This window comes from Bos indicus, chromosome 11, assembly GCF_029378745.1.
Source record: "Bos indicus isolate NIAB-ARS_2022 breed Sahiwal x Tharparkar chromosome 11, NIAB-ARS_B.indTharparkar_mat_pri_1.0, whole genome shotgun sequence".
In the NCBI taxonomy this organism is placed as follows: Eukaryota; Metazoa; Chordata; class Mammalia; order Artiodactyla; family Bovidae; genus Bos; species Bos indicus.
The window spans coordinates 38,026,351-38,041,305 of record NC_091770.1 but is presented as its reverse complement, the minus strand read 5'-3'; the positions used below and the strand labels follow the sequence as shown (position 1 = coordinate 38,041,305).

General features: G+C 34.4%; 1 protein-coding gene and 1 long non-coding RNA gene across 6 annotated transcripts in view; one reads left to right on the top strand and one right to left on the bottom strand.

Annotated features, from left to right (window-relative positions):
* The window catches only part of LOC109566091 (uncharacterized), a 476,832-nt gene that overhangs the window by 430,995 nt on the left and 30,882 nt on the right, over positions 1-14,955 (bottom strand). The gene's annotated exons all lie outside the window — the stretch shown is intronic.
* PNPT1 (polyribonucleotide nucleotidyltransferase 1) overlaps positions 1-14,955 on the top strand; it is a 43,341-nt gene that overhangs the window by 4,522 nt on the left and 23,864 nt on the right. For 2 of the 3 annotated variants that reach the window (XM_019970173.2, XM_070798685.1), the window contains exons 2-13: positions 176-236; positions 847-921; positions 1,609-1,714; positions 2,575-2,624; positions 3,599-3,662; positions 3,762-3,809; positions 4,792-4,905; positions 8,444-8,630; positions 9,788-9,839; positions 10,140-10,197; positions 12,821-12,917; positions 13,407-13,509. In XM_019970173.2, coding sequence (XP_019825732.2) covers positions 176-236; positions 847-921; positions 1,609-1,714; positions 2,575-2,624; positions 3,599-3,662; positions 3,762-3,809; positions 4,792-4,905; positions 8,444-8,630; positions 9,788-9,839; positions 10,140-10,197; positions 12,821-12,917; positions 13,407-13,509 — 1,015 coding nt within the window. The remainder of the gene's footprint in view (positions 1-175; positions 237-846; positions 922-1,608; positions 1,715-2,574; positions 2,625-3,598; positions 3,663-3,761; positions 3,810-4,791; positions 4,906-8,443; positions 8,631-9,787; positions 9,840-10,139; positions 10,198-12,820; positions 12,918-13,406; positions 13,510-14,955) is intronic. The other variant, XM_019970174.2, reaches the window with a different exon arrangement.

The window sequence follows — 14,955 nt, the reverse complement described above, 5'->3', positions numbered from 1 at the left end:
TTGAATCTTTGGTAATTATAGTCAGCTCTGTCCCTTTTTTGTTTATTTGTTTGTTTGTTGGTAGTTGGAGGCCTATGGGACCTTTAGTTCTTTAGAATCTTTGATGGATTTATTCTAAGTTAGGAATTGTACTAATGACCTAAGTCCTTTTGTATTGGATTTTTATTTTGAACAGAAAGTTAGAAATATCCTCTGGAAAACTGGCCAGATTTGCAGATGGCTCTGCTGTAGTACAGGTAAAAAGTCCAAATTGTTAAATTTTCACCCTAAAAATGGTTATGGAGACTGGTACTGAATATCTTTATAACATTATGTAACTTCTTAGAATTCTGGTACTGGAAATTAATTCAGACCATTTGTAGTGTCAGAATCATTCCAGACAACTGGGAGGTCGGAGGACTAGATATACTAAATGACCTTTAAGGTCTCTTCCAAACTTGGGGTTCTAATTTATTCTGTTAATAAATTCTGTAATGCTTTTCTAGAGAAAGTAATTTTACTGGTTTCTTCAATAGTAATAATTTTTTTCTTTATTTATAGCCTAAATTTCCTAATAAAAAGTAGAAAATATGATTGGATGTGACTAAGCTATCAGTGAGCCTTTTCCCTTTTAGTTCTGTTACTTTTGAAAAACTTAGTGACTCTTCTAATATAGATCATGATTATGCAGAAGGGATTAAGATTGGACTGCTTGTGAATAATTATTTTCATAGTCACAGTGTCACAGAATAATAATTCTCTTTCCTTGGGTTTAACTGAGGGAGGATTCAGTCTTACATGAATAACTGCTTATATGTTAATATCTAATTTTAAAGGAATTTACCAGTGTTGTTGTTTATGTTTAAGTCAGGTGACACTGCAGTGATGGTCACAGCAGTCAGTAAAACAAAACCTTCACCTTCCCAATTCATGCCTTTGGTGGTAAGTATTTGCTGATTTTTCTGAACTGTAATATAGAATAAATATAGAATTTGTAATATTTTTGTCCAAGGTCTAGTGAGTACAAATTGTAAACTTTGCACAATAAAGGATTTTCCTTAATTGTTTGATATTGAGTCATTAAAAGAATTTAAACTGAGCTTCATAACCAGTTCTTATATCAGTGGTCATCATACTTTTTTAAAGATCCAGGTTTATCAAGTTGACAGAAACAGTGGAAGTGCACAAGTACTTTGATGTTTAGTAAGCAGTGAATTCATTGCTTTCGTAGATTTCCCTTTGTATGAGTCTACAAGTATATTTTTGGTGAAAATAGTATTTTATGGCTTCTTTTATTATGATAAGGGAAATGCAGTTAAAGAGTTGATACAAAAAAAAGGCAGTGTTAAACTTGACCAGGATAAGCTACTGTGGGAAGTATTGAGTCTACACAGTCATCTAACTGGGTAGTGGAAGGCTTTTTAAAAAATCAGTTTACTGAATATTTCTGTCATCTCTTTCTCTAAGAGATACAAAACACTAAAAGTAAGCAAGATATTCACTCTTAGTCTGGAGTATATTGTTGGCAACCTCAGGACAATTGTATCTCCATAGTAATTTCTTGAGGAAAATTTGCTACTACAAAAGTCAGTCAAATGAACAGCATTTTTTTTTTCTTCACTCCTTCAGGTTGACTATAGACAGAAGGCTGCTGCAGCAGGTAGGATTCCCACAAACTATCTCAGAAGAGAGATTGGATCTTCTGATAAAGAAATTCTTACAAGTCGAGTAATAGGTAAGATACTAAGATCTCTGATATACACACCTGTGTTAGTATCTCTTCTCTTCCATCTGTGTTCCATAATATCTCTTAAATTTTCTTCATTACATTAACACAACCTAAGATTATTTACTTTTTGTATCCCCTGATTCAAATGTGGGCTTCATGAGAAAAAACTTTTTGTTTAATACTGAATCCCCTATACCTAGCATACTCCCTGGAACAAAACAGGCATCCAACAAATATTTGTTGACCAAATGAATGAATCTTTATTAATCATATAAATTCTGTGGCCCACACCTCTACTCTGTTGAACCTAAGTATTTTTCATTTGTATGTTCAGCATAGTAATTCCTGAAAGCGTTATATTCATCAACTACTGAAATATGTTTATGATTTTTCAAATCTTTGATATCCTTAAATATCATGGGATCATTTGTAGTTTATAGTTCTTCTAACCAAAATTTCTACTTTATATTTATACACACTTGTCAGACACAGGATTCCAAGGACGGGTTTTATTTTGGTGTGCTGTTGGTCTTAAGCCTCTGTCCTCTGCTTAAATAAATAAATAACAATTAAGCAGTGAATTCTGATATCTGTGGAACCAGAATGAAAAGTTGCTCCCCAGTTTTACACTTGGGTGCTCCAGTCCTGCTGGTTTTTCATCTTTAGGACCTGGTGTCTATTAATATTTATCTGTGTCCCTGTGAGTAAATTAGTCCAAGGGTTTTTGTTTTTGCTGTTATTGTTTTGTTTTATTAAATGGCTAGTTACATTACTTTTTAGCTTGGTCTTTAATGAGGGAAAAGTGTTGAATTACGAAGCAATTTCTGCTAGTAACGATTTAACCTCTTTTTTTTTTCTTTTGACAGATCGTTCAATTAGACCTCTCTTTCCAGCTGGCTACTTTTACGATACACAGGTATGTTCTGTTTTAGGTTTATTTGTTTCCAGGTCAGTAAAGAAAAAAAAAAGATGTAACCTCTATTTAATACTTCCTAGGCCAAACCGTATAACAGTGTAAAATAAGAATTTTTGGTGATGCTGCTGCAGTTTACATTAATTTTTAAAACCTGACATTTATTTGGTATCAGTATGAGCTGATACCTGAATTATGAGTAGGAATTAACCAATGTAGGAGTGGAGGAAGATGGAACAGGAAGCACAAAATCCTTGGGCAGGAAAGAAATTGGTAAATTTGAAAAAAGGTTAGAATAATTGAGGTGGGTGGGGACAGTTCAGACTGGGCCTCGAAGGTCATATTAGTAACAGACATAGGACTGTCAACGTAGTCTTTATTACCTATTTTTTATCATTGGGTTCTCTAAACCTCTACTTTGTTATATTTTGTTACTTTCTGAATATTACCTTCTTTTGTAATAGTGACCCATTTGTATACTTTAATTAACTATTTTATGTGTGAAAAAAATAAATATGCCTTGCAAATATTCCTCTGTCAGAATGTCATTGCCTTGAGAAGTTATTTTCCTAAGTATATGACATAAGCATATTATTACAATGTAATTTGTCTATGCTTAACAAACAGAAGATGACAATATTTTTATGTAACATTTACTAACATAGCTAACTAACATTTACTGCTCAGTACTATAAATAATTTATACACGGTATTTCCTATAATTTTTCTAAGAACTTTTTAGGAAGATACCATTATTTTTCCCTTTTAAAGATGAGGAAACTTTTGAGGCTTATGTAATTTTTTCTGTGGTCAAGCATGTAGTTAAATGATAGAAGTAAGGGGTTTGACTACAAAGCTCTTGCTTTGAACCATATCATATAGTTTTCCTATATTTTAGGCCAAAATGTTATTCCAAATGATAATCCTCCCAAATAAAGTAGATTTTTAAGTGCTTTGCATTTTTTCCCTTGCACTAGATCCTTTGTAATCTGTTAGCAGTAGATGGTGTTAATGAACCTGATGTCCTAGCAATTAATGGTGGTAAGTATAAAAATAAAGATTAAAATTATTACTGTTAATTTTCTTTTTTAAGCAATGAAATATTTTTATTTCAGCTTTTATTTTCTTTCTTTTTTAAAGCTTCTGTAGCCCTCTCATTATCAGATATTCCTTGGAATGGACCTATTGGTAAGTTAGGATTTGAAGATAAAAAACATTTTTTCTATGACTTCTCAGCTTTTTGGCTAAGATCACTGAAGAAACATTTTTTTTTTTTTTTTTCAAAAAATAGGAGTGAGCATACTATAGCAAGGACATAGATTTATTAGCTTTGATTTACTGTTTCTTGGGGAGTCTAATTAGATGACATTCTAAGAAGAGTCCTTTCAGCTCTTTTAAGACACTTTTATCTTTGCTTTGGGTTTTGTTTCTTATAGCAATATGTTATGTGTTAGAGATTATTTTATGTTCTCAGATACTATGACTTCTTAGTTGCCTCTTCTGTTTGAAGAATTTCTCTATTTTTGGACTGAGAAATTGTCAGGGTACACACTCCTTCAAGATAATATTGAAATATAAACTTGTTTATAACTTACAGCTCATGTAAGTTGTATTCATGCAATTTACAAATGATTTCTTAGATAAATAATTATTGAGTGTCCTAAATGCCCAATATTGGACTTAGCAATGAAAGAACTAAGGCAGACTAGGTATCAGCAGTACAGAGATGAATGAGACAGTTCTTGGTTTCAGCATGAGCGAAACAATTTTTTATAAACAATACTATAAAAGTATAGTCAGAGTGTTAAGAAAATGATAGAGAAGGGCAGGTTTATATTTGTGTAGTTAGGTGTCAGAGAGGGTTTCTCAAGAGTCACTGACATTTATGCTGTACCTTAGCAGGATCAGAGGGTAAGCACTTGTCTTAAGAGAAAATACAGTCAAGACTAGGAAAAGACCACGAGCATAATCAGAGATGAATGCTGAATTTGAGTCACCCAGTGAGGCCAGAAGATAGGGTGAGGTATTATAGTCAATGGTCCTTAAATACCACAATAGAAATATCAATTTTATTGTGGTCACAGTTGAAGATAGCGATTGAAGCCATTACTGGAATGTCTTGAAAACTGAGTTTTTATTAAACAATTGCCAATATTTTAATATATTTTAGGGGCAGTACGAATAGGAATGATTGATGGAGAATGTGTAGTTAACCCAACACGAAAAGAAATGGCTAACAGTACTTTAAATTTAGTGGTTACTGGAGCACCTAAAAGTCAGATTGGTAAGTAGTTTATGTGGTAGATTTGTTCTGGATTTTATGTACAGGTTTTGGCTTCTAAAAATGTATGTGTGTTTTGTTAATTAGCCATAAAAATTTTTGTTCTGTTTTATTGCTGCCCTATTTTGGTAGTCCTCTTTCTTCATGTCAAATAATACCTAGAATTATAGAATGTTATATAACTAATTGAAATACAAAAATCTTTATTAAGATAATTTTAGTAATTATTTTTAGACTGATAAGCTATTCTAAAATCTGAAGTTTTAAATACGGTAGTAAATTAATTGTTTTATTAGTTTAAATATGTTAATTTAGCTAATGCAGTCATTCTAAGCCTGTTGTCCTCTGAGAAAGAGGTATCATATTTCCTCATAGGAAACTAGTGATAAAAATATGCACTGGACCATGGGTCACCTTTACTCCTTCCAACTAAAATGCCATAATCAACATGAACGAAAATCAGAGGCTGGTTCTGTTGAAGGGGAATAGCCTTTAACAGAATGACTTGGGTTTGAAACCCAGCATCTGCCATAGTTAACCATGCAACCTTGGACAAATAAGGTCTCTTAGTTTATCCTGCTACCTGATATTTGTTGTCTGGAACTTTTTGACACAGAATCTTCTGATTTAGGAACATTTTGATGAAATGTAAACTTATTAAGCTTTTAGTGCCTTTTTTGTTCAGTTAACATGTGAAATACCTCATTTCCAGCTGCTTCTTTTGGAATGTTCATAATGACTTAGAACTAGATGATAGACAAAATACATGAAAGAGGAATTGTGTGTTATCTACATGTTAGTTAGGAATTGTGTGGTTAAACTAAATAACAAGGCTTAAACAAGATGGGAACTTATTTTTTCTCAAGTAACAAAAATTCAGAGATAATGAGTCCAGGACAGTTACAGCAGCTCCCCTAATGTCTTAGGAATTATAGCTTTCTACTCTGCTATGCTTAGGGTGTTGCCCACATCTTCATGGCTATGTACTGGCTACCAGTCTTCATGGCTATGTTGTGGCTACCAGTGGTGGTGTAGTCGCTGTCGTGTACAGCTCTTGGAACCCCATGGACTGCAGCCTGCCAGGCTTCTCTGACCATGGGATTCCAGAACTCTAGCTAACAGAACTCTGGCCAACTTATCTTACTTACAGGCAGGAGGGGAAAAAAGAGGCAGGGGCAAGGGACCAGGAGGAATAGTAAAAAGATGTGTGCCCACTAAGTCACCCTCCCTTTTAAAGGTGAAGGTGGGGAACTATCAAAATATAGAGAAGATTAAAGGTTTGTAGAGGCTGTGAATAATGAATGACCCCTACATTATATTTGAGCATCTCAAAAAGGGCCCTGAGTAGAGTGTTGGTTTGCTATTTGAAGTTCAGTTGGTCTATATCTGAAATTTTTCTGCTGAAAGTTAGTAACTTTCAGCAAAATTAGTAAAAAAAAGAAATTTAATAATTTATCAATTAGTAAATTGATTTGGCTACTTTATAGGGCCATTATGAAGATTAGAGTCAAGGTTTGTAGAGTACCCAACATAGTAACTAGAACCTAGTAAGCAAATGGTTAATATTACTGTTAAGATGCAAAATAAACCATCTTCTAAATGGTCATATATGTTTATCTGCCTTTGTGTCTGAACCACTCCAATTTTAAAGAGATACTAGAGGAATGAACTAAGGCTCTTTACTGTATCTGCAGCATGCCACAGAAACCCAATAGGCAGCCTTCCAGCTGTTGTTCTGACCTGTTCCTATGCTCTTTTTAAAATTAATTTACTGAGGTACAGTTTACATACATTAAATGCATGTTTTTAAATCTCCAATTCTGTGAAAGGGAGAGGAGATGTCATGGGAACACAGATAAGAGAAAGGTTATAACCATCTCCATATCATGGTATCAGAGGAAGCTTCTTTGTGCCTCAAGTGAACAACTGAAACCTAACCTCCCTTCATCCTCCTCCATGTGTATTTGTTTAATATTTCTCTACATTTAGAACCACAACAGGGAAGTGTTACAATTTTTGCTTCAACCATCAAACAGTTTAGAAAATTGCAGACAAGTATTCCAGTGTGTTGTATTTACCCATATTTCTGCTTAATATGTTCTTAATATGGTTTCTTCCTTTATTGTTTTCTTACTGTTTAGAGACCTTCCTTTAGCCATTTCAGGGTGACACATTTTCTTCTTTCTCCCACATTTAAGAGTTTTGATTTCTCCTTCACTCTTAAATATTTTCACTGGGAATAGGATTCTGGGTTGACAGTTCTCTTTCAGCACCTGAAAGATATTATGCCTCTTCCTTCTGGCCTCCATGGTTTCTGATGATAAATCTGCTGTTGTCTGAATTGCTTTCCCATATGGGTATGGTGTCATTTTTCTCTAGCTGGTTTCAAGATTTTTTTTCCTTTGTCTTTGGTTATCAGAAGTTTAATTATGATATGTCTTCCCTTGGGTTATCCTTTGTAGGGTTTATTCAGCTTCTTGAATATGCAGGTTTATGTTTCCACCAAATTGGGGAAATTTCCAGCTATTTTTCCCCCAGTACTTTTCAGCCCTGCCATCTTTCTCCTCTTTCCAAGACAGCAGTGACACAAATGTTAGATCTTCCCTTATAGTTTCACAGATCTGCTTTAGCTGACTGATGTAATTCCAACATGTAAAGCATATAAGATTTTTTTTTCCATTCTTGATTATGCTTAGAAGCCTTAGAAGTGACTTTTTAGAAGTGATTCATTATGACTTTTTAGCCATAATAAATCTTAATGACAACATGATGTGGTTAAACACACTAGTTTGATGGTAGCTATGCATTATATGATCTTAGACTTTGGACAAGTTGAGAGATGCCAGAAATGGCACACATATTCAGCCTTATAGAAACCAAAGCTAAAATGCTAGAAGCCTTACTTTGGAGCTTGCCTGCTTTCCATAGGAGTTATACTTTACAAAACTAAAAACAACCATTTTATGGTAGTAGCTTGGGTCCTCTAGTTGGCTGACTTGAAACAATATCACTGCAAAGATTTCCTGACCCAGGCAAGAATTAGAAAATGTGACAAGGACCAAATTAAGTGGGAGGTCACATCAAATAATTGTTAAACAAGAAATGTTATGGACACCTACTGTGCTGATATTTTAATTTTTCAATTTAAATACATTTTAAAAATAGATGCGTTGTATATGTTAAAGGATGGAATTTTACGGTATTTGAATTATATCTTATAGAGCTGTTACAAAAAATTGCGTGCACATTTCATTTTCTGTTTCATTTTTTAAATGAGAAATTCCTCAGTAAATTTATGAAGAACATATACTTAACTTCAAATATCAAGGTTTCTTTATTCATTTACTACTGTTTATATTTTGGAATTGTGTTAATTCTGAGGAAAGAAATCAAAAAGATAGAAAATTGATCTGTAGTATTTGTCATGTCATGGTCTTTGAAAATGGTAAATTTGACATTTGAAAATTCAAATTTGAAACATTTGGAAATTGGTAAAAGGTTCAATGGCAGTCTTGTTTTCTTTTCTTTTTTTTCTTTTTAGTCATGTTGGAAGCCTCTGCAGAGAATATTTTACAGCAGGACTTTTGCCATGCTATCAAAGTGGGAGTAAAACATACACAACAAATAATTCAGGGCATCCAGCAGTTGGTAAAAGAAAATGGTGTTACCAAGAGGACACCTCAGAAGTTATTTGTCCCTTCGCCAGAGATTGTCAAACACGCTCATAAGTAAGATCATCTGTATAAAAGAAAATATGAAAGTATCACCAAATTTAATTTCCTCTCAGAAATAACTTCTCATGGAAGCAGTGTCCACACATTACTTCCTAAATACCAGCTTTCTATTTTAAGAGTCATTGCCATAAATAACAGCCTAATGCTTTTAGAAGGATAAACCTACATCTCTCTTCAAGAACCTAAGTTTAAATCTCAAAGGAAAGGGGAGAGTGAGTGTACTTGTCAAAATTAAGATAATTCTCCTCTCTCTCTGTCAAGAAAGAAGAGTGTAAAGAATAAGATATTTGAATATCTAAGGAAACTTGAGGTTGTCAAAAAGAAATATAGCCACCACTATATGCCCAGTCTTATAATAGTGCCTGTACATAAAGTACTCAATAAATTATGAATGAATGACCAGAGAATTATTTCACTTGAAATAAACTGAAAAAGTTAATATTTCCCTTAGTAGGAGTCTCACAGCCATTACTTAGAGATTAGAGTTTTAACACTACCCAATCAAAGGGTTACCTGCAATAACAGCCAAAATGCATAGAAAAAAGCAGCTGGTTCCATGAGAGTAAGTGAAGAGAGAAAAATCCGAGATGAAATTAATTGAACAGTTAAGGGAAGGTATGTGTGAGTGATGCCCATAATATGTTAGGAGAAAGAAATTTGTGTTCTCCTTCCCTTGTGGCTCAGCTAGTAAAGAATCTGCCTGCAATGTGGGAGACCTGGGTTTGAACCCTGGGCTGGGAAGATCCCCTGGAGAAGGGAACAGCTACCCACTCCAGTATTCTGGCCTGGAGAATTCCATGGACTGAATAGTCCATGGGGTTGCAAAGAGTCGGACACAACTGAGTGATTTCACTTTCACTTTTTACTTTCATGCATCGGAGAAGGAAATGGCAACCCACTCCAGTGTTCTTGCCTGGAGAGTCCCAGGGATGGGGGAGCCTGGTGGGCTGCCGTCTGTGGGGTCGCACAGAGTCAGACACGACTGAAGCGACTTAGCAGCAGCAGCAGCAGTGTTACAGAGCAATAAATACATATTTTTAATTATGAAATGTTAAGTATTTTAGCCTGTTAAATATTTCAGTCTTGTTCATAATAAACACTGCCTAATGTTTCTACATATTATGCTGACCTTTACTTTTTGCTTAAAATAGACTCGCCATGGAAAAACTCTACACAGTTTTTACAGATTATGAACATGATAAAGTAGGTATACCTGAATTTTGTTTATATAATTGTTCTGGGAATTCTTTTTTGTCATAGCTCACACAATTTTGTTTATGAATATTTGTCATATTTTTATGAAAAGGGGAGTGTGAATACATTTAAATGAATTAAACAGGTAATATTTCTTATAAATCAGTAACCAGTTGCAGTCGTTTAAAGACTATTACCATTAGGGAAATCTGATTACTATTAAAATGTGTTAATTGTATAGTAACTTAAAAAATAGAAATGTTAAATATAAAAGCCATATATAACAACTGAACTTCAACTTTCTTTTAGATTTCCAGAGATGAAGCTATTAACAAGATTAGATTAGATACAGAGGAACAACTAAAAGGTAAATTTTATTTTTCTTTTAGTATAAAAAAATAAAGGAAATAATAGATTTTAAAATTTCAGTTGTTAAGAGATCAGTTAGTCTTATTACTCCTTAGTTTTATCTTTAGTAAACTTGTGATAATGATACATCCCGAAGTTACTGTTAAACTGACTTCTATGAATGGGTAAGAACTGCACCTGACCCAAAGTGAGCACCAATAAATGCTGCTTTGAGGTGTTCCTAATCTTTTCTAGATCAAACTCTTATACTCCAAAATGGGTATCCTTGTATCCTGTCCTATGAAAACCTAAAAGACACTCTTTAAAATTCTTGAGTTTAATTTATAAAGTTGCAATTCTAATATGGTTTGTGAGGACTGAATGAAGAAACCATTTACATCTGTGCCTGGCACATAGCAGGTGTTCAGTAAATGTTAACTGATGTTATTAACATGTGGAATTATAAAATTTAGATTTTAGAGAATCTTTCTCTCTAAAAATTATTAAAAGGATTTTATTGCTTAATAGCAGTCACACAAACTGATGTGTACCACACATGACATATAGTTCTTGTTAATTTTTCTGCTAATAGACAAATATACTCTCACTTCATATCTCAAGACAAAAATTTTGCTGCTAACATCAATATTAAGGCCATTATGTATTTCTATAATTATCTATATCCATTATCTATATGTGTAATTGCCATTGAAAAAGTTTGGTCTTTTCTCACTATATTTCATCCTATTAGGGATTAGAAGTAAGTCAGATAGAGAAGGAGAAATAACATATGACATCCCTTAAATGTGGAATCTGAAAAGAAATGATACAAATGAACTTACTTGTAAAACAGAAAGACACTCACAGACTTAGTGAATGAACTTATGGTTGCCAGTGGGGAAGGAAGGAGGGAAGGGATAGTTAGGGAGTTTGGTTTGGACATGTACAAACTGCTATATTTAAAATGGATAACCAACAAGGACCTACTGAATAGCACATTGAACTCAGCTCAATGTTATGTGGCAGCATGGATGAGAGGGGAGTTCGGGGGAGAATGGATACATGTATATGCATGGCTGAGTCCCTTCACTGTTCACCTGAAACTATCACAACGTTGTTAACCGGCTGTATCCCAATACAAAATAAAAAGTTGGGGGGTGGGGGGAATGCAAAAAAAAAAAAGTTGTAGAACACCTGCTGCCTTATTTAAAAAGAAAGTGATTTTAATAATACATAGTCCTGGGGCTTCCCAGGTGGCGCTGTTGGTAAAGAACCTGCCTCCCAAAATAGGAGATATAAGAGATGTGGGTTCAATTCCTGGGTCAGGAAGATCCCTTGGAGGAGGGCATGGCAACCCACTCCAGTAAAAAAAGAAAAGTAGTAGTAATAACACAGAGTCAAATACCTTCTTGACTCTCTGGGTTCATAGGATAATATTTTAAATGTTTTGTTACTAATTATTTTTCTAAGTGCAACCTAGTTAAAGTATAAAAATTCATATTAAAAATTACTCCTGTCTAACAAAAAGACACATCTACCTCTCTGTGGCCATTTCTTATGTTCTGCCCACTTTCAAGTTATATTTAATAAACTAAATGCTTAAGAGAACAGTGCTTAGAACTTGGCATGAATCAACTGTTAAGATAATAAGATAAAGTAGCTTAACATTTAAAAGCATAAGCCTAGACAGACATCTTTATTCTGGTCACAGCTGTCAGTTACTACCTGGGTGATCTCAGGCAACTTGCTTCTCTTCAGGCCTGTTTTTTTCTTCTGTAAAACAGAGATAACAGTAATAACATTTATCTCCCAGATTCCTATAAAGATTAAAGGTATTTAAATAAAAACATGTAAAATACCTGGGTTATGAAAGAACTTGATAACTGTTAGCTAAAAACTAGTCAGCAGGGGGCTTTCCTCACTGATAAAAGAATCTGCCTGCCAATGCAGGACACATTGGTTCAGTCCCTGATCGGGGAATATCCACATACTGTGAAGAAACTAGGCCCATGTACCACAACTGTTGAGCCTGTGCTCTAGAGCTCAGGAGCCACAACTGCTGAAGCAGTCCCGCCCTAGAGCCCATGCTTCACAACAAGAGAAACCAGCACAATGAGAAGCCTGCGCACCTCAACTAAAGTGTAGCTCCTGCTCGCCACAACTGGAGAAAAGCTCATGCAGCAACAAAGACCAAGCACAGCCAAAAATAAAGAAAAGAAAATCTATTTAAAAAAAAAAAAAAAAAAAACTAGTCAGTAGGGATTTTTAATGTATAAAGAAAATTATTCCTCTATTTGTGGACTGAAATAAAAGTTCCTAAAGCAAAACAGTGAAGGAGACTACTCTTAAAAACATCAGTTAAATCTTCTCATAAAATGGTTGGCTGGATATGTCAGATAACAATGAAATAGTTGATTTTAAAGCGCTATTGTTCTGGTAGAAAGAAAACTAGGTTCCCATTAATGGTACAGTTAAGGTATAATAGTTGTCTCTCCTACTTAAAACCTTTTGCTTAGAGGACTAATGTTCAGTCAGCTCCTTTGGCTCAATTCCATAGTTAACTGATTTGACACTGAATTTAAAGAGAAATTTTATCTTCCAAAAAGAGAAAATCTTTGTTTTGGTTTGTCTTTCTTCTATAGAAAAATTTCCAGAGGTTGATTCCTGTGAAATAATAGAATCCTTCAATATTGCTACCAAGGATGTTTTTAGAAGTATTATTTTGAATGAGTACAAAAGGTAAACATATCATTTTTTTTTTTTAACATATCCTTTTTTGATGGAATTGAAGCATGTACTGTCTGCAAGTTTCCTTGAAAGTGACAACTAGCTGAAAGCTAGAAACTATGATTTTTTTCCTTCAAATAACAGGAAATAATTATATAATATTCATTTTATAAATGGATACCTGTTGACAAGTGTGTGGATTCTGTTATGTTTTGACTGTCTCTCTCTAGGCTTCATGTGTAGAGCATTGCTTCAAAGCCATGACTGCATGTCAGAATTACCTGCAGAGCTTTTTAACAAGTATATGGGTCACAGCCCCTGAGATTCTAATTCAGTGGAACTTAGGATGGGGCCCAGGTATCTGTATTATTTTTTAAAGTTCTGAAGGTGATTATGATATGCAGTTCAAGTAGAGAACTTTATGGTAGTGATCAAGAGATAATATGTGATTTTTCTGACTTTCAACACTGCTGTAAATAATTATTTCCTTTATTACTCTAGGTGTGACGGTCGAGATTTGACTTCACTTAGGAATATAAATTGTGAGGTAGATATGTTTAAAATTCTTCACGGATCATCATTATTTCAGAGGGGACAGACACAGGTAATATATGTAAAAAGCTACAATTATTTGCTAATACGAGATTGTTTAGATAGTCCTAATAGAAGTACATTTATGTAGGTTTTTAGCATATGGAATATATTATCTATTCAGAAGAAGATCTGATTTTTTAAAAATATGTTTAAAGATAATGAACATAGCAGTTGCCCCCAAGAATTTCCTCATTGCTGTCTGATCTCTTCTTCCTGCTCCCCTCCTTTTCCTTAGGCAACTTTCATCACTGTGAATTAGCTGCATTTTCTAGAATTACCTGGTAGTTTTATTACATTTTTCTTTTAATCTTAGGTATACAAAATTAAGTCACTCATCTCTCTCTTCAGTCACTAAGTCAGTCACTCATCTCTCTTTTTTTCTCTTTAGTCATTAAGTCATGTCCAACTCTTGTGACCCCATGGACCGTAGCCTGCCAGGCTCCTCTGTCCATGGGATTCTCCAGGGAAGAATACTGGAGCGGGTTGCCATTTCCTTCCCCAGGAGATCTTCCCGACCCAGGGATTGAACCCAGGTCTCCTGCACTGCAGGCAGATTCTTTACCAACTGAGCTATGAGGGAAGCCCAACTTTTTTTTGGCTGTACCACATGGCATGTAGGATCTTAATTCCCCAACCAGGGATTAAGCCCCTGTCCCCTTCATTGGCAGTGTGGAGTCTTAACCACTGGACCACCAGCAAAGTCCCAAGTCACTCATACTCCTCAGTTTATGACATTGTCACTGACATTGTCACTGTTGGTCTATTTGAGGCTCTCACTTGTTTTCTCCATTTAGCCTGAACGTCAGTCCTATTCTTTTCCTTTACATAAGCACCTGTTCTCTTATATTTAACATATATTTGTATGCACTGTTTCATGTATGGTAAAAAGCTTTATTTTAATTATGTAAATCACTCATTTTGCCCACCTAATGGGTACAAAGTGGTATGTCATTGCTTTCATTTGTATTTCCTGATGAAGAATGAATATCTCTTTATATGATAGCCAGTTAACATGATAACAGTATAAACCATACCCTGTGGGGTGCATACCTCCAGGGCACTCCTATAGATAGTGTCCCTAGAGTTCAACAAAGTGGTAGCCTTAGTTTAGGTTTGCTCTTTCATGAATTATCTGCTTATATCCTTTGACCAATTTTTTTTTCTTTTTTTAAAATATAGTTTACTGTCTTTTTCATGCTATTTTTTAGTGAATTCTTATGTGTTTTAAATATGAATCCTTTTCAGTGACCATAATTTGTATGATTTGTATACATACAAATTATAAGCCTTCTAGCTTTGTTTGTGGTAGTCTACTAGAGGCATACCTCGGATATACTGCAAGTTCAGTTTCAAACCAGCACGATAAATATCACAGCAAAGCAAATCACACAAATTTTTTGGTTTCCCAGTACGTATAAAACTTACATTTTAAACTATCTGTAGTCCGTAGTACATG